Raw genomic sequence first — 19,448 nt, 5'->3', positions numbered from 1 at the left:
CTGAATCTGAAGAATACAGCATCTTCTTCAGATACAGCATCTGAAGAAGTGTGCATGCACACAAAAGCTCATACCAAGAACTAACTTAGTTGGTCTTTAAGGTGCTACTGGAAGGGGAAAAAAAATTTTTTTTTGTTTTGAAGCATTTGAGGGACTCTACTTCCTAACACAAAGAATGGTCAACCATCATAACATTTGAACTGTTTATTGTTGTTAATGTTACAGCATAACAATAATTTTAAAAAAGAAAAGCAACATAAAGGATTTAATTAACATAAGTAAGATAATTACATATTGATTGTTTCATTTTATCAAAGATATTATTTTAGGAGGAAGTATAAAAGCAAAAACATCTGTCTTTGAATTCATAAGATGTGGCTGAGTATTGCCAACTTTAAACAACATTGGTGTAGGAAATACCTATGATTTTTTTCTTTGGAAACAATTATTATTATTATTATACTGCCCTACACCTGCAGGTCTCAGGGAGGTTCACAGGATTCAGGGTGGTTCACAGGATCATCTGCCATACCAGTCCTTAAAAGCAGATGTGATTCCATTTTTATACCTGGCCCTGCAGGCTGTGACTTGATGGCAATTGTGATCCAGCACCATGTGTTCCAAATGTTCCAAATGTTCCAAATGTTCCAAATGTTCCAAATGTTTTATGCTTCAAAATCCTGAAAAACATACTTTCAACCAGCATATTTACATCTTTCCATCACAGCTGATAACATTAGTTGATATAATTGCATCTGCTCACTCTGAAAAATTCCTGGTTGCATCACACTACAAGCAACTGTCAGACTTCAGCACAAGTTGGCTGCACAGCTGCAGTCTTATGCATAGTTACTTGGATGTCATTCAGATTGGAAAAGAGTGGTATTTAATTAATTTTATCAGGTAGGTGGGTGGATTTCTGTGGTGGGTGGGTAAAAAGGCGGATCCTGGATGGTTAAGTCTAGTCAAAGGCGACTATGGGGTTGCGGCCCTCATCTCGCCTGCAGGCCGAGGGAGCCAGCGTTTGTCGACAGACAGCTTTCCGGGTCATGTGGCCAGCATGACTAAACTGCTTCTGGCGCAACAGAACACCATGACAGAAACCAGAGCGCACGGAAATGCTGTTTAGCTTCCCACCGCAGCATTATCTATTTATCTACTTGCACTGGTATGTTTTTGAACTTCTAGGTTGGCAGGAGCTAGGACAGAGCAATGAGAGCTCACTCCTTCACAGGGATTAATAATAATAATAATAATAATAATAATAATAATAATAATAATAATAATAATTTATTATTTATACCCTGCCCATCTGGGTTTGAACTGCCAACCTTCTGATTGGCAAGCCCAAGAGGCTCAGTGGTTTAGACCACAGCACCACCCGTGCCCTGCTTTGGGTCAACCCATCACTGGCATCTGGGTCCCAGAAAGTTACCCACAAAAGAATGTAACTCTCACCCTAAAAAGATTCAGTACCCCAGCTTAATTAATTCATTAATCTACAAGCAGCAGAAAAGTGCCTTACGTTACTACTATTCTGTCCTTAAAAGGAAACAGATGACTTGTGCTGTAACTAAGGGAAGTGGAAGTTGCACAAAATAATACATTCATGTTCAATATTTAGCTGTCCAAAAAGAAAGATGCTGGTGAGCTAAATCCTGCGCAAACCTGCTGTGCTCTGACTTAAAACTCACTTATCCTAGATGTACTATAGGCATCTGCAACCTGGTGCTCTCCAGATGTTTTAGACTAGTACCCCCCACAACCCTAGCCATTGGCTATAAAGGCTGAGACTGATGTTAGTTGTAATCCAAAACATCTGGAGGCCACCAGGTTTGGTAATGTTGTTGCTATAGATGCTTTTTTCATGGCCATTCAGCTCAGAAGCTCCCTTCCCTATGATGATTTCACATGCTCCCAGACGAAGCTGTGAGTGACACTTAAAACTATCTCTGTAAATATTAGCTTTCTCTTCAGAGCTAAAAGCAAGAGGATGATGCACTGAGCAATAGAAACCTTATTCATATTCAGAGGGCATTGCTGAAGACTGGGAACTGACTGTCCTAACGCATACATATTCTATGCAAATCAAAATCACCAAAATATTAAGAAAAGGTATTATGTGATTTGGGTCAGGGGACTGTGAAAATTAAAGTGATGAAGGTCATTGAAATGCCATTGCGTATTTGCCCTTGGAGTAATCAATAATATTGATCAATTAACTACTCCGTACTCACTTTACTAATTCTGATTGCTTACTGTTATTAGCGAGTGCACCTGCTGTCATTATTGGAACTTGGATGGTGTCTAGAACTAAACAGCTGCAGAGATACACATAAAACATAGCTAAAAAGACAGAAAAGGTGTATAGAATATGCACTGACTTAGACATGCTGCTGCCTCCTCTAAGTGGATTCCTTTGGACTTTACCACACTTTTGAGATTGTGGTGGATGCTACATGCAAAATACACACCCATTTACAATTGTGTGAATTCCATGTGAGCAGGTTTGCACGTGCACCATTCTCCATGTGATTCTGGATGCACACGAGCTTGTGGTCAAGGAGGCTGCTGCCCGCTTGAACGTGCCCAATGCAACTGGCCAAAGGAAGCAAACAATTTGCAGAAAACTCTCGACAGCAACACATTTTCAAGGGTCTCCTTGAGTGCTCCTTGCTTATACGACCACCATAATGTCTTCCAGTGGTTTCCGTGTCAGGTCTGGCACAGTAGCATCTTTTCTGGGGTAGCCGACAGGTAACAGCAAGAGTAGCTTTTCATTTGTTGGACGCTCAAGCAGCACCCTTAGGCGTGGGCCGCAATTCAGGGGTGTAGAGGTAACTGTCACCAGACCCACATTCTAAAGAAGAAAAGGGAAATACTGGAACACTCTAGGAACACAGCATCTATCACCTCCCTTATCTGTGCTCTATATGCTTCCTTCTTTACACATTCACAAAAATGAATAAATCTGTTAGACTCTTTTGTCCTTTTTGCTATACATATTAGTTATTTTGGTGGTTCCCCTTCCCTTTATGTAAGGGATAAAACTCTGCAGCTCATGAAACTGCTCTCATAACTTCAAGCCATAACCCAGAAGTTATGTGTGATGACATACAGCATGCTTTTGCAGCTGTTTTAGCTCACCACATATGAGCTCACATGGTGTAGCCACAGAAGAGCTGGGTTTTAAAGTGTTGTTGTTTTTAAATTCCTCTCAGCTTACTGTGCAGCCTCAACCGTGTCATTATCTCCAATCCTAGTCTACCTTAAAGGATTGCTATAAGGCTGAAGTGACCCTCTTATTAACTCCACAAAAGAAGGATGAGAAGCAAATGTGACTTGCAATGGTGTGCATAACCTTATTTGAAGACTGGGGGCTGGGTCCCACTGAAACAAACAGCACAGTCAAATGCTTGAGGCTGACGTTCTAACAAGCCTGCTTACTAAAATGCAGGCCCAAAGAGCTTAGTAGGACTTACTTTGGAATAAATGGAGAAGGGCCACAGTAGCTCAGGGAAAGTTATGTGCTTTGCATGTTGGAGGTCCTAGGTGCAGTTAAATGGATCTGACTCAATATAAGCTTCCCATGCTCCTACGTATGTTTAGCATTGGAGCCCCAGTGGGACTGAGGCATGCTCAGCTTTCTCTGGTTTGTATCTAAATATATACTTATGTATACTTTACGTTACAGACCACAGTATTTCTCTTGTGTGTTTTTGCTCAAACGTTCACTGCAGCCTATGCTAACCTAACAGTTGTGCCTGAGCATCTGCTTCTCTGTGTGGTAGTCCTGGGGAACTTCCAGACTGTTAAATTGACAAATTCAGATTGCGCACTTTAGACTTGATGCTCTTGTGCAACAAAGCCACTCCCCTCCATGGACCTTTTGCATTCAGGAAAATGGCAAGCATTGGGAATTGCTTGATGCCACAATATCTAGCCTCTCTGCAAACAAGTCAGGATGAATGCTCAATAGAGAGATGGCCTGGAAATAACCCTAGGGTTCTCCCACTGGTGTTTTCCCTGCTCTGGGATACCTGGAAATATGGTCTGTTTCCTTTTAAGCCCTTCCCTGCCTTCCCCACCTTAGCCAATGTGACCCAGAACACAATTTACTGAGAGGCTTCCCTAGAGGCTACTATCTTGAATACCTGCTGCACATTTCTTATGTTTCATCCACCTCTTGCTTTTTCCCAAATTGCAAGCATACCTGGAGTGCAGCGAGGAGGATGCCGCAGGCAATAGACACACTGATCTCATTGTAGTAGTGGGTTTTCTTTTTCCCATTTGGAAGCCTTCCATACACCTGCTTGAAAATAAGAATCAGGTAGGGAGCTGCATCCAAGTATTCTTTTATCCAGTTTGTCCTAGAAAAGGATATTTGTAAAATGTTATTTAACCTTTAGCTCCACATAAAATATTTGCATTGGCTAACCTTCCTCCCCTGGCTATATACAACACTTTCCTCTAATCTGATAAGTCTGGCAGTCTGTGGTTCTCGGAATCAAAGTATTTAGCAACTGGTCACTCCTCATTTTTGGTCCTAATTGCTTTTAAAACATGTGTGTATGCTGGTTGTAGTTTTCTCTATCTGCAATATAGGTCCTGCGTTAATCTAAGCTTACCAGATTTTTTTCAATGAATCCGGGGACATTTTCAACTTCAATGTATATTGTATGGGAACTGATTTGTAAATCTGGGGACTGTCCCTGGGAAACAGGGACATCTGGTAACCTTATTATAATCTATATCATTAAAAGCAAAACAAAAAACAAAAACAAATGGGATGTCACTAGGAAGCAAGATCTTTTGGAGTATTAATGCTGCAAGCCCTTCCATCTTATACTCAGATTGTATGCTTGCAAAGACAAAACCATATACAGTATCCTAAATACACCACGATATCCAGTGACATCCATTCCAAAGAAACCAAACCCTGTGTAAGTGCTGGAATCTCTGGGGTCTCTCACTGCTTGCGGGTTGGGGTTCACACAACAATATATATATTCCATCTGTTTAAGCTGCCAGACTTTTATGGAGAAGCATGTGTGTGTGGTCAGAGTCTTGGACTGGACCACCCACAGGTTACATTTTGCTCTTATTGCTTTTAGCTGTCGTAGGGGGTGTCAAGGATGCCTTGATGGACAGAAAGTTGGGATATAAACATTTTCAATAAAAAATAAAGACATGGTGATGGATTGATGCTATTTACATAGTGAACCCTGAAGTCTGATGAAATTAGAAAAGTTCGCTTTTCCAGCTAGAAGTCATTCCCTTGAGCTTTCTATTTCAGCTTCAGAAAGCAAGAACGGAGTGTTAGAAATACATATTTAAACAGTGAAATAAGTGAGTTGCTTTTAAAGGGCAGCAAATCTCTCCAAGTTCTTTACTGAAAACCTAATCTAATCTGGAAACTTTCAGGCTATGCTTTTTTAAAGAATCCATCTCTCAGATTAATTAACATCCCTGGCACTTACTAATTTTTAGAAAATATATATGCTGCTCTTCAAACAATAGTGCCTGTTATTTATTGAAAATAATAAAAGAGGAATCAGCCACATACAAATAAAACATTGAACGGGAGCTGTGATCCTGTAACCACTTATATATGGATAAGTCCCATTAAAATATATGTGACTGGCAAGTAAATCCACTGTTGAAATCAGGCTTAGGCTCACAAATGCTGACATCAGCCTTCTTCAAGTATTTTTCTGATTCAGTAATTCCATATGTGAGTGGGATACAGGGATCCTCTGCCTGCCCCATTGCTGTGACCCTCTATGAGCTGAATGGATGTTGCCTGAAGTGGGGTGTCGACTTCACTTATGTAGGCTCCCTGCACAATAGAGTCTCTCTGATTTTTCAAGGTTCTACATTGTACAGGGAGGCTCCCCAGATCAGACATCCGTTCATCAACTCATGGATAGTCAATGGGGCACAGCTAGCACATTTGTACCATTGGCCCTCCCTCATATTCTAAGCTTAGAAGAACACCTGAAGATACCAAACCCTTTTGGACTTTATGCCACTATCTAAGAAACAAGGGCTATGTATGCACACTTACCCATTTGTAGCACCAAAATGTAGTTTAACTGAATCTGGAATCATTCGTGCTCATCCGCAACATGCTGCTTTCAATCTGAATTTATTCTGAATCTTGCCATCCATGTGGGTGGAATATGTTTACTTGACACATGTTTGAAAACTCTCTGCTTGATTAGGAAATTCTCCAAAATCTGCACTTCCGACATGAGTTGCCATATGTTTGGATTTTCCCAGACATTTAAGCGATTTCCACCAGGTTTCTGTTACAGATGGCCTAATCCCGGCTATGTCTGGGAAATTCCGGACGTATGGCAACCCCGGGTTATCAATGTCCTTTCGCCCCTGCACTTGCCCCAGGTGAATGAAAAAGTGGTGGTTTTGATCTTAGTATACTCCCACACATGTCATCGTTGTGCAGATGTGAGCACACACACACACACACACACACACACACACACTCTGCTAGGACTACAAACATCAGTTTTTATCTGTTTTCCAATGGATTCATTGTGGGATAATGCAGAATTTATCTGCACCAAATGATTATATTGGGAATGAAACCACTTTCTCAAGAGGCACTTTCTCAGGGCAAAAAGAAAATGCAATAAATCTAGATTGTGTCTGGACTACATAGAAATAAAAATATTCTGTTTCCATTGTTTCCAGAATAAAATGTTCTTTTAGAACATTAGAAGAGGGTCTTAGAAGAGGAATCTAGAAGATTCAGGTCTCACTGACATATCCTGCTCCTATACCCATTTGGAGATTTGAAAATTAAAACCAGCACCTTGAATTATATCGATAATATCCCGTCCAATATCCTGTCTCTCACACATTTTGATCCCAGGCCTTCTCCAAAAAGCATAATAAAAGACATATTTAAGCCACAGAAGCTGCCTGGAGCAGTCAGTATCACACTAGTATTGGTACCTCAATCTTTTCAGGTCATTAACCCATTTGTCCCCCATCCTTTTTTTGTAGTTTATTTCTTCTTCATCTTCAATGATCTCCCGGATCTTGTGTTTTATTTCTGCATCTTGCACTACTACAAAGGTCCAAGGCTCCGTGTGTGCCCCACTGGGAGATGTTCCTTTAATCAAATCAAATAAATGCTCATATTAAAGGAAGCTGTGCCACAAAAACATAAGGAAAATTAAACCTTATGACACCCAGGACATCTCACCCTAGTTCTTCAAATTCCATGATTTATTTGATTTTCATTGGAGGGGTAATGTGGGAGCAAGGAAGGTGTCTGTGGGGAGAGGAAGCAAATTCTGATAACACACTTTGCAACCCACTGTTGAAATGCAGCCTGAGATGTTTAGATCTACTCTAGGCTCTAGAGCAAGGATGGGGAACCTGTGGCCATTCAGATGTTAGTGGACTCCAGATCCCATGTGCTTCAACAAGCACAGCCAATGGTCAGCTGGAGTCCAGCTGCAGGGCCAGTGATCTAACGCCAGTGTTTCTGGGCTGTGTATCTTCCTGTGTGGTCCTTGGTTTCTCACATTACCCTGGCTGCATGCAAAGCTTCCCATCACACCAGCATAATGTAAAAAACATGTACACAGTTAGAATGCTGGGAGGGAATCCTTTGAGGAATATTGAAGCCAGCTGTGAATTTTGACACAAAGGGGTGCCCTCCTCCTCTTCTTCACTACCATCGCGGACTCCTATTGCAGACATCATTTCATAATATCACTTGAACACATTTACCATTAAAGCCAATGGGATTCTAGAATGTCTGCACAACGTTTTTGTCACTCCCAAGGAATCCATTTGGGCAGCGTAGTACCTGCTGTTTTAATCACGTTGTCAATGACCTCTCTTGGAACCGGCTCGTCACTTATAAACCGGACCGATCGTCTCTTATTGAGAAGCTCGTAGAAAGCCTTTGATCTCTTCACCATGTCTTCTTCAGCATATCGCTCGGTTGAAAAGGGGACGTGAGCAATGTTGTCATCTAAGCCTTGCCATTCACCATCATCTGCGTGGGGAGAGGGGGGAGAAGCAGAGGAGAAAGTTACCTATTTTCCAGAAGAGATTTGCTTAACTTCCTGTGAGAAAATTATTAAACACGTTTTTCTGATATATATCAATGTAAAGCATGATTGATTGATTGATTGATTGATTGATTAAATTTGTATACCGCCCTATATCCGTAGATCTCAGGGCAGTTCACAACACAAAACTACACACAAAATACATAACAGAAACAGAAACAACCCAGTAATGTCAGTCAACACGTTTCCCATGGATAAAAACAATCTTTAGCACAGCTCATTGCAAAGACAGCCCTGGAAGAGCGCAGGGGAACTCTGGGCAGAACACCTTATGAAAAAGGAGGTCTTCAAGCAGGGGAAGGAGGGACAGCCACCTGTTGAGGACATCTGGCTCTGGGTCAACTGCATCAAGATGGGAACTAGATTTGATGACCTATGAGGTCCTGTCCAACTCTTATGATTCTATGGAGTCACTGCTCCTCTATGCCTCTAGTGCTCCCCTACCCCTCCAAAATGCCTAGCAAAATACCCCACACATTCTGATGGCATTGCATGGTGCATTTCATAGCCCCCACCAGTAATGGCAGAGATGTATAAATACACAGCATGATAATGTAAGGGCATGGGGGCAACTTTAACTTCACATTACAGCAGGAGAAGAAGAGAGCCCGCCATTTTGGTTGGCAGTTCTGTCTTTTTTTATAACAGGTAGCTCTGCACCAAGAATATAGGTTAGGTAGAGATTCTGCAGAGACAAATGTGTGTCACTGTGTGGGAGGAGCAGTGCTTGGGAGTTGTGATGATTTTTAGAGTCCTAGGAAGAAGAACAAATAAGAAATGCTACTAATAATACATGCCATGAGCTATATTTTCTAATAACACAAATTGCGGTGGGATGGTTATAATTCAACCTTATAAAATCAATGAAAGCTGGTCTGCTTTGTAAACACTCTTTCCAGTGCCCTTGCAAACCCAGTAAATATGAGAGTGATATCTCCATTACTGTGTAAGCTATTTAAAAGACATTAAAAATCCATTCTGAAAAGGGGTGCCCCATATAATGCAAATTTAATACTAGTAGCTGATATTGACTAGTCTAAAGTTTAAATTGGACCTGTTGTGATGCAATAAGGAAGTGTAAAGATCTCCATTTCTTATTTTCTGGTTTGCAAAGTGATTATCAGTTGAAATGGCCACAATAAACAGAGTTGTGCAGCTTGGTCCTATATATATTTACTTGGGGAAAACGTCCCACTCATGCAGGTAGGTAGCCATGTTGGTCTGACGCAGTCAAAATAAATTAAAAAATTAAAAAATTGTCCAGTAGCACCGTAGAGACCAACTAAGTTTGTTCTGGGTATAAGCTTTCGTGTGCATGCACACTTCTTCAGATACAAAGTCCCACTGTGTTCATCTTTACTTACTCTCAAGTATGCATTGTCTCATAATAATATAAAAGAAGAAAATGAGCACAGGTTTGAAACAGGAGAACAACAGGAGAACAACATCAGCAGTGACATTTGTGACGCTAAAACAGTATGTTCTGCACCTTTTCCACTTAAAAAACTATTGAGCTGCTGAAGGTGGTAAAGAGTGTCTTCTTTAGCTGCAGTCAAAAATCACAAAAATTGCTTTGAAGCATTCTTAACCTTTCCCAAACTGCTACCTCACTCCATTAAGTGAGTCTAGAGACTCCATCCAAGCAGTTCAGGGGGCTCGAAATAATGGACTGCTGGGTTAGAGGAATGTGATTTCATTGGTTTCTGGCGTCTCTCACTCACACACCCTTCCATTGTCCTGAATCTCCTGAGCCAAATCCTAAGGGCATTCTGGAAATATGTTGGTGCTAACTATGGTGTATATAGTTCTATGTGTTGGATTAATCTAGCTTTAAACCTGTTCCTGAATCTTGAGTTATTCCAAGCAGCAATAGACGCATGATACATCTTCATTGATCCAACATAGCAGGAACAGGGAACTTGTGCTCTCTCCCCCCAGCTCCCATCAGCCTCTGTCAGGATGGACAGTAATTATTAATTATGGGAGTTGGCGACATCAGGAAAGCTATAGGTTCCTCAGCTCTGTACTATCAAAACCACCAATGAGGACTTTGTCCTGGCAACAGTATCTTCAGTAAGACATGAAGTGAGAAAGGTCTTTGTAAAGCTGGGTGATTGACTATCAAGATTGCTACTGTTATTATTCTTGAAAAATAATTGTAGAAGAATGCCATCAAGTCTCATGAATAGATTGATAATTACCTCCCTCTTTTTTTACTAGGTTTATTTGTGTATGTTCCAAGCAGACATGGACTATTTTCAGAATGTGAGTTAATGCTTAATTTAAAAGGAACTTTATAAATAAAATACTAAGCTGTAACCTTTACTGGGTTCCTACCTAGGCTTCCTCTGCTCTGAGAAATCTACAGAGCTCGGATATAAAACTTTGAGTAAATCAAAACAAACCTACCATGTCACTAATGAATGGTATACATCCCATAATCCTGGTTGTGGAAGCTGCTTATTTTCTCTGACTACGATGGCTGCAGGTTTCCGTCATATGGGTTGCCTGACTCATCCACCACAAAGCTTTTAACGTGGTTGACGTGCAAAATGTTCAGCATTTTTCTTTTCTTTTTACAAATAATGCTTACATTGGACTTTGCATCCCTCCAACCTAAATCTGTTATTAACTCCCCCCCCCCCATTTTTTACATTTGGATTTCCTACAAACCTTCATTGGCTAAAATACACATTTCATTTGAAAAAGCTTTCTCTTCCACTTTCTGTCCTCAGTCAGAAACATTAGCAGGTGGCATGCAACCCACTTTAAAGCACAATATTGTGTAGATGCCCTGTTGCACTCAGATCAGACAACTTGTCCGCCATGGCAGGCACCTGCTGTGGGCACCAAAAAGGACCAAAAACTGTCCCGAGCAAGATGGTTTTCCTTATTCCCCACAAAAACACTGCACGGAAGGTATTGTTCTGAGTTATTTTGAGCCCTGGAACTGCAAACATGGGGAGAAAAGACTATTTTCTCACAGAGGTATTAGCTTAGCTGCTTTAATTTCCTTAGAGATAAAAGGTGCTTGACTGGCAGCGATCTTGGACTTTAATCAAGTGCAGCTCAAGCAGAAATTACTGTTCTGTTGATAAGAAGCAAAGTGTGTGTGTGTGTGTGTGTGTGTGTGTGTGTGTGTGTGTGTGTGTGTTTGTCAGAGGGGTGGAGAGAGAGAGAGACACTGCTAAAGGGCTTCAGGAATGTTTTGCATTTGTGTGTTCATTACACAGCACACACAACTGGAGATTTCCCCATTACCTTTTACTTATAAAGAGTATTCTAATCTGAGGGTGAATATTTAGGGCAGCATTTTTTATTTGGATCATTTAAATTCCTAGACAGAGACATGGGCATAGCCAGGGGGGCAGAGGGGGGCAGCTGCCCCACCCTAAATCAAGTAAAGCAATAAAAGTACTTAACTAACTGAGGTTCTGCCCCCCCTTTAACATAAAGCCTGCCCCCCTAACATAAAGCCTGGCTAGGCCCATGGACTGAGAAGTAAAAAGCAAAAAGAGATATGGAAGAAAAAGAGAATCATTTAGGTGAGACATAAAAAATGGAGACTTATTTCACATCGGACACTTCCCTTTGTTTTTGTTTAGAAAGGATTAGGGCACTCACTGTTAATTATTTAAAATCTTAGTATCACCAGCGTCGCAGACACCATATAGCACATGAAATTGACACACTCTCCATCGAGAAAGCTCACAGTCTATGTTAGGCAGACTTACAAGGCAATTCTATACATGGCTTCTCAGAAGTAAGTCCTGTTGAATTCAATGGGGCTTACTCTCAGATAAGTGACTATAGGATTGTAACTGAACTGTTACCTTTAATGCAAAATTATCCACTCTTTGTCATAAGTTGAGGAAGAAGTGAAAATCCCCAATCCATCCAGAGCCAGACATACACAGAAGCTGTACTTAGATCTGGAACCTCTTTCATGAACCTTGCAAATCTCTTTAACGTGGTTTAATCAGTGACACATAGAATCAGTTTCAACTGGTGGTGCATATAGTGTTGCTGTTACAAATCTTGTTCCTCACAGCCCATATAATCACCATTGCTTATTTTCTCTTTCAGAATCATCACTACCTACATACACTATACAGCCATAGAGGAGGCCCCACAGAGAGAGATGCTGCAGTTACCACTTTGGGGTCCCTTTCTTGGACCCCATTGGCAACACTATGTCAAATGAAATGCACATGATTAGGAACTCTCACTAATTTTCTCCTTCACCCCAAGATATGGGTTTTTACTGCTCTTGAGCCACAGGTGACTCCCAAGCCATGGGTATGGATGGGGGACAAATTCATTTTTGTTTCACCTTTCTAATTCACCCTTCCTGAAATAAATATATGCACCCAAATGCAGCTGCTCTTCAAAATGCAGACTTCTCCAAATTGTGGGTTGCAGTTCTCCAGCCAAATAATGTGTACAAAAATGCATTTATTAGAGGAGACTGTGCATACAAAGGCATGCTATTCGTGAAGAAAGTAAACAAAAATGCATTATGTTAGAGAAAATTGCTTGCAAATATTAATATATTTGGCAAAACTGCAGACACAAAAATAGCATATTAGTAGAAATGGGCATAAAAATGCTGGTAAATCTTCCTGGGAACTTCAACAAACCACATTTCCATATCTGTTTCAGACTGGAAAAATGAGAAGCTCAGAGAAATCAAAACTGGCAGATTTGCCATTGCCTAACTGTGAGTAACCAAAAATTGGCTTAACCCTGGGATCACATCTTTCTTTTTGTCCAGACTAGAGGAACATCAGCATGCAAATGCTGAACTGTTCTCTCTTTTTTCTTCCTCCTCTTGCATACCTTCTTCATCCACAGGCAGATCGGTGCTGTCTTTTAAGTCTTCATCCACCCACGGGCGAGACTCTGTCTTCTGGCTGGCTTTGCCCTGCTCTTTTTTGCTGCTCTTCCTGCTTCCTTTCAGTATTATTACAATCAAGACACAGATTATTGCTACAAAGACGGGAGTTAGGGGAGAGAATTCCATAGTCCGCACACAACAAATGCTTCCCTTTCAAAAGAGTGAGAGATTTGATGAGATCGAGACTGAAACGCACAGAAGGGGTGGAACTAATGGCGCATTGAATGAAAAAGAGCAATGTTCAGCTCTCTTGACTCCCTGCAGCCAGGAACCTTTCATAACTGTTTACACAAATCACTTGCTCTTCAACCTTCAGCAGTTTCTGGCTACCTTCCAAAGGCTGGAAGTATTTATTTCAGCCCAGTGTTAGTTAGACCTTTCTGAAAAAAATTGACTCAGTGTTAGAGTGCTCAGCAACTTTTTGACATATCGAAATTTAAAAACTGAATTGAGTTAGACACAAAGGATTGTATTCAATGTAGCGCTAAGCAGAACATTCCATCAGGGCAAGGATTTCTCTGTGTGCAATGGAATGTACTCCCAATCTCCTACATCTGCCTGCCTTAAATCTGTTCTGGGTTTCCCCTAATGCTCTAGAGCAGATTTGCAACAGTGCAGGACATGCACAGGGGAAGGAGAGATCAATGTTTCAATGGTTCTCTCCATTCCACCAGGTTTCTGTTTTTCCTAGTATATCAATGTCATATTCTAAGACCAAGCACTCAAGTTCATCCATCTTGGCTCAGAGGCTTCTAGAATTTGTGAATAAACACTTGTGTACAGTCTCTTTCTTCAAGTGTGTTTGGCACTTGTTTTGACCTGTGATGCTCTGGCCTCTCTGAAGTGCTATCTTGCGTCCTTGCACTCTCAATGCCTACTTCTACACGGTCCCTGTTTACATGTTCATCTCATTCTCCCTGACAACAGGGGAGCTATCACCATGGGAACAGGACACAGCTATAATGCCCTTGAAGGTTTCAAGGGAACCTCTCCACCAACCTCTCTGCCTTTTTTAGCTTTTCCAGGTCTGCTACCTTGGCCTCAAGGGAATGAACTTGTTCCCATAGTCAGGAACTCATAAAAGTGGTGACCATATTGCATGTGGGTTCCATTCCTGGCTCCCACACGCATTGGTGGAGTGCGCAGAAGCCTGTTACACCCCATTATGCCCTGTTATGCTCCTGTTATGCCCCGCCCCTGCCCCATAATGCATCAGCTGGACATGTACAAAATGGCCACTGTCTGTAGTACCTTGGGCACAGCCATGACTTCTATCCTTCAGGGACTTATGTGACAGACAGTACAAAACCCCGGAAAGCTCCCACTACCCTGCTGCCATTTTACCTGTATAATTGTTGTTGTTGTTTTTGTAGGTTAAGTTACTTTATTGAGAAGCTGGGTTTTCTCAAAAAAACCTGCTTGATCTAAGTGTCAGGGAGAGGAGGGTCGGAGTGGAGCATTCAGGCCTCCTCACCTTGCTGCCGAATTTGCATGTCTGCTTAACTCGCCTTGACGCTTTATCAGCTGTAGCCAAGAGGCTTTGTCAGCTGAGGGTCCCTGACTGTACTTCTCACACAGATAACTTAAAAGTTACTTTCCCTGAGGTAATGTGGTGTTTAATTTTCGAGTGCAAAGCAAAGTGAAGACAGCTCATAATGCTTGCAAATCCCTTTCCTATTAAATCTTATTTGGTAAGTCTTTTACCACTCTTTAATATTTTCTACTAAAGCATACACCAAGCCTTTATTTGAAGCGATTGCGTTACATTGCTCTCCAACCTCACAAAACTCCCGCAATGCCCTGATTTATTAAAACTAGACTAAGTTTAATTAAATTCTCATACACACATTTAAACAAAGATCCCCTCCGGGGGCTGGTAGTGAGGAAGAGGCAAAAACAAATGATTTGAAATATTGCCAAGCATCTCCCTTAAAATGCAGATTATTATTGCACACCACCCCAACCTCCAGGCAGGGGTTCTAGGTGCTTCCTCAATGTTTCCTTTTGTGAATGAGGCACTGTGGAGACTGTGGTGTCTTCATGATATATGGCTTATTTACGCATATCTACAACCTGTGCCTGAAATTCTTTTCCGTGCTTTTCCACACAGCAGGCAGAAAAAGTTGCACAGTCAGTAAAGCGTTACTTGGTTACAAACTGGTAAAAGTTCCTAAACTATTGTTCGTCTGAAAAAGACAGAGGTTGGGTCAGGGCTGGATTTAGGTTTGATGTAGCCCTAAGCTACAGAAGGTAATGGGGCCCTTTATATGTTAACAACAAATTGTCGCTGTTTTTTGTGTTGAATATATGCTATATGGTAATTTATGGACCTAATAGGTATCTAAAGCCATTTGCACATGCAGAATATAGGCACTCTATATATAGAAATGAGCAAACCGTGATATTTTAGGGAGCAGGCTAGCAGGCGGGGCCCATTGCTTACATTATAGGAGCCTACACATCACAAAACACTGCTGTATGTAGGATTTATTTTATTTGTTTTTTATCTTATATTTTAGAAATGTACATCCAGTTTTTTCCCCTTTAAATTTTTTGGGGGCCGCCAAGAGAGGGGGCCCTAAGCTATAGCTTGTTTACCTTATTCATAAATACGTAAATCCAGTACTGGGTTGGGTAAAGCTACATTTCATAGAGTGGTTCAACAATCAATCCCTCTTCCCAGGGAACTCTGGGGATTGTAGGTTGAACAGAAAATACCTGATAAAAGTGCAAATGAATGTTGGAACAGACTGAGGCACATTCGTACATCCCAAGAACTGAGTAAGCTTTGTGCAAGCAAATCAGTATGAATAAAAAGGTTGCTCGGAGGAGCCCCCTGTTTCCCATGAAGAGGATCATTGAATTGAAGCAGAAGTAGTTCATGTTTCAGAGGCAAAAATTAATGGATTGCTAGAAATTCCAGGCCATGATTGGAGCATGTGCCATCACTGAGCTGGCTCGCATATCACATTTCTCAAAACAAACCACAAGTAGTAAATCAAAAACAGTGCTTGGCTTCTCCTTGTGGTTTGTTTGAAGAAAGCCAATCGCAAGCCCAGGTTTAGATGATTTGATGAGCCAAACAATGGATTGCTTCCACAGCAGCAGAGGAGGAGCAAAATGCTTATGATTTCAGCCCACATTGACCCACACCTTATTTTAACTATGGCTTAATGTGATGTGTGAGCCACATAAGAAATATGTATCTGCCTCTATCTACTTAGTGTGCTTAAATTTATCTTTTTCTGTCATTAAAGCATGTGGCCTTGTCTCCATACTTTTAAAAAAGCATTCTGAACTGGCCACTTTTGTTTTGAAGAGGGGGGGAAATCATGGGGTTCTAATTCAGAAAGTGCTGCTGATCCTGGTCCTTGCTGAAAATCCCACACACACACACAGAGAGAGAGAGATAGAGACTTGCTCTTGAGAGTGCTTGTTGCTACACACAGCAATTTGGGCAGTAAACAGCAGCCAAGGAGGGGTTGGTGTTGAGGAACAACACTTTCTGGAAGAGGGCACCATGGCTGCTTTTTCTTCAAAATAAAAGTAGCCAGTTAAGAATGCATTTGTAAAAGACATGAAAAGTGAGTATCCCTTAGTTCAGTTGTAAGTGGTTGGTTGAACAGCAATAGACAGTATTTGAATTGACACTTCAAAGCCACGGCTATTCTTCTCTCTCTCTGTGTGTGTGTATTTGGGTATGTACTGTGTGCTGCCTCCGCGTCTTCAGAGAATCTTCACTCATATTGCTAAGCTCTGGTGAGTTCTTGCACTTGTAAAGCCTTACCTTGGATGATTAATCCCTAAACATTAACCTTAGGAATGAATCAGAAATTAATGTTAATGAAGAAATGCCAACTTAAAGGGATTTCAATAATGCTTTGCCTTAAGAGGCAAGCACATGCCATATATGGAGCTTTACAAAGGTTCTGTCTTTCTTATTGCTCCCAAAGAGAGCATTTGGGTTAATTAAACAAATTCAAATCCTTAAAAGCAGGAGGAGACCCAGAAAACTCACTTCCCAGAGGCCCCCTCTCTTCAAGCACTGCTTATTGCTACTCCTTTTAAAGGGGGAAAAGAAGGAGAAGAGAATGGTTGCTTCATTCATTATTCTGTAGAGTGGCCGTGTCTTCTGCTTTACGGAGACACTCTTGTATTTGGGGGCTCAGAGAGCAGCCTTCCGTTTGAAGATATCCAAGTGCAGGTTAAAGATGAAGAACCATATGGAGGGATAGCAGTGGCCTTGAAGTTGCCCATCAACAGAGAGCCGCAGGGCATGGACAGCAACTCAGCAATAATTCTCTCTAAACATGCATGCATATGTGCATAAATATATAAAAATTAGCATATGCAAATGTTATGCAACTTATTGTCTTCTTTTCTCCTCTTTTTTGATGACGTGACTCACCTTTCCTCCCACCTTTTTGGGTATGTGTGTGGTATACGTGTCCACCTTGAGCTACCAGTTATGAAGTCCTATCACACCTTGACATAGACCTATGCCACTCCCAAGCCAGGTACTGCACCTTTCGGACAAGGCGGGGAGAAGGTTTTTAGGCGTCCCAAAAGCAAACCTAGACCATGTTCACACAATTTGAGGTTTCTGTTAAGCTGAGGCTCCTTCATGTTCAGACACTGACGGTCCTGGTAATAATATCTTAGAGCCAGTGATGCACAGGACCAAGTCACGAGGTTGCGGGTATCCGACCACTGCATTTGTGTGATGCGCCCTTTCAACAACGTTCTTACTTGTGTGCTGTTTTCAAAATCTAGGAGGAGAATAAGGTAGCCCATACTGCTGCAGCTGTTCTGTATTTTGATATATGAACTGTGTTCCTTGGGTGGGTTTTATTTGCTGCTGCTGCTGTGCCATATTTAGCTGCAGAGCTAATTGGCATCCTAGCCTCCATTGTGGCTGGAGGTGGGGGCTCTCCATCAGTTTTAACAGGTGCACATTAGTCATAAAGGCTATTTTTCTGTTTAAAGTGTGCACTGGCAGAGGCGGCACATTTCTGTCATTGTGGAAGATATGATCGGAATCTAGCTGGCTGCTCAGCTGATCCACTCCAACTGAGCCCCAATCCCTTCCACTTCTTCCCATATATTTCAGGAAAGTTACACTAAAAAGGCTTTTGGCCATTACACCACTGCACCACCATTAACCTGGATTTATGCTAGTATAAGGGATTTAGTAACAATCCTACCTTGTCCTGACAGCATGAATTGCACGGTTAAATTAGCAAGTTATTTTGAAAACCTTGAACTTCTGTGTTAAGGAATTTCTATGCTAAGGCCGGCAAGTAATTGAGGGGTCAAATAATGAATCCAAAAATCTGCTGCCTCCCCCCACTTCCAAAAACCATAAAATTATGAATCCAATTATCCATTCCAATTTTCACCCGTTAAATGCACAATAATTCTTCACGATAGAATCACAGAGCAGTAAACAGGGTGAAGAAAGGAAGTAATCTGAGGGCTTTTGTTCTCATTAGCTTAGTAGCAGATGGTCTCTTTTTCCATGTGACAGTGAAACAGCATCTCTTATACAGCAAATTGACTCTCTTTAGCATCCCCTCCTTTCCACATCTGCAGTTTTCAATCACAATTCCTAAAAGCACACACCTGTAATGTTTCATGGCAGCCACTAGAGGGTGTGAAAACATTGCACCTTCCTTCGAACACACTCACCTAAAAAAGGGATGGTGAGCTCTCACCCCACAAGTCACAGAGCTGTACTTCCCATGTACCACAGCAAAGCATTACCTTGCTAGCATGACGCTATCTAGATGTTTTTCTTAAACAGCTAAACATTTAATGCAATCTTGTATACCACTTCCATGAAGATTTAACATCCTCAGACAGTGGCGTAGCGTGGGGGGTGCAGGGGGGGCCGGCCGCACCTGGTGCAACATCTGGGGGGGGCGCGCTCGCACTCGCAGCTCTCTGCCCCCTGCTAAAATCCACGGGTTAGGGGGCGCAAATTACTTGCCTTGCCCCGGGTGCTGACAACCCACGCTACGCCACTGTCCTCAGATGAAGTGAAGAAATCTCAGTTTCCAGTTACACATTACCAACATATATGGGGGGGGGTGTAAGATGATGATGATGATGATGATTTTATTATTTATACCCCACCCATTTGTTTGGGTTTCCCAAGCCACTCTGGGCGGCTCTCAACAGAATATTAAAAACACGATAAAACATCACACATTAAACTGCATATCATTTGCAGACTGAAAGCAACAACAACTAATACCAACTGTATTCTCAAGATTGCAAGGAAAGGAACAGGGGAAGGAAAAGGCTTAGGCAATTGTGGGAAGGTAGGGACCTTCAGTCGTCACAACTGGGAAGAGTTTCAGCTTACTGCACGGATATCACTTGGGCTTGTATTCACTGGATCTTTACAGAAGATTGCAAGCACTGATCCCGGTCCATTG

General features: G+C 41.6%; 1 protein-coding gene and 1 long non-coding RNA gene across 2 annotated transcripts in view; both read right to left on the bottom strand.

Annotated features, from left to right (window-relative positions):
* Positions 1–189: 189 nt before the first annotated feature.
* On the bottom strand, positions 190–13,233 carry IYD (iodotyrosine deiodinase). The gene is made up of 5 exons (XM_083608042.1): positions 12,951–13,233; positions 7,844–8,035; positions 6,979–7,138; positions 4,214–4,370; positions 190–2,860 (listed from the first exon to the last, which is right to left on the bottom strand). Exons 1-5 carry the CDS (start codon positions 13,132–13,134, stop codon positions 2,678–2,680), a joined length of 876 nt encoding a protein of 291 aa, XP_083464168.1. The 5' UTR covers positions 13,135–13,233; the 3' UTR covers positions 190–2,677.
* LOC310760100 overlaps positions 190–19,448 on the bottom strand; it is a 142,176-nt gene continuing 122,917 nt past the window's right edge. The window contains exon 2 of the long non-coding RNA XR_014546772.1: positions 190–420. This is a non-coding gene — a long non-coding RNA (uncharacterized lncRNA). The remainder of the gene's footprint in view (positions 421–19,448) is intronic.

The sequence above is a fragment of the Podarcis filfolensis genome, assembly GCF_964270895.1.
Source record: "Podarcis filfolensis genome assembly, chromosome: 3".
In the NCBI taxonomy this organism is placed as follows: Eukaryota; Metazoa; Chordata; class Lepidosauria; order Squamata; family Lacertidae; genus Podarcis; species Podarcis filfolensis.
Note: the sequence above shows the minus strand (reverse complement) of the source record. Positions and strands in the feature narration are given on the sequence as shown.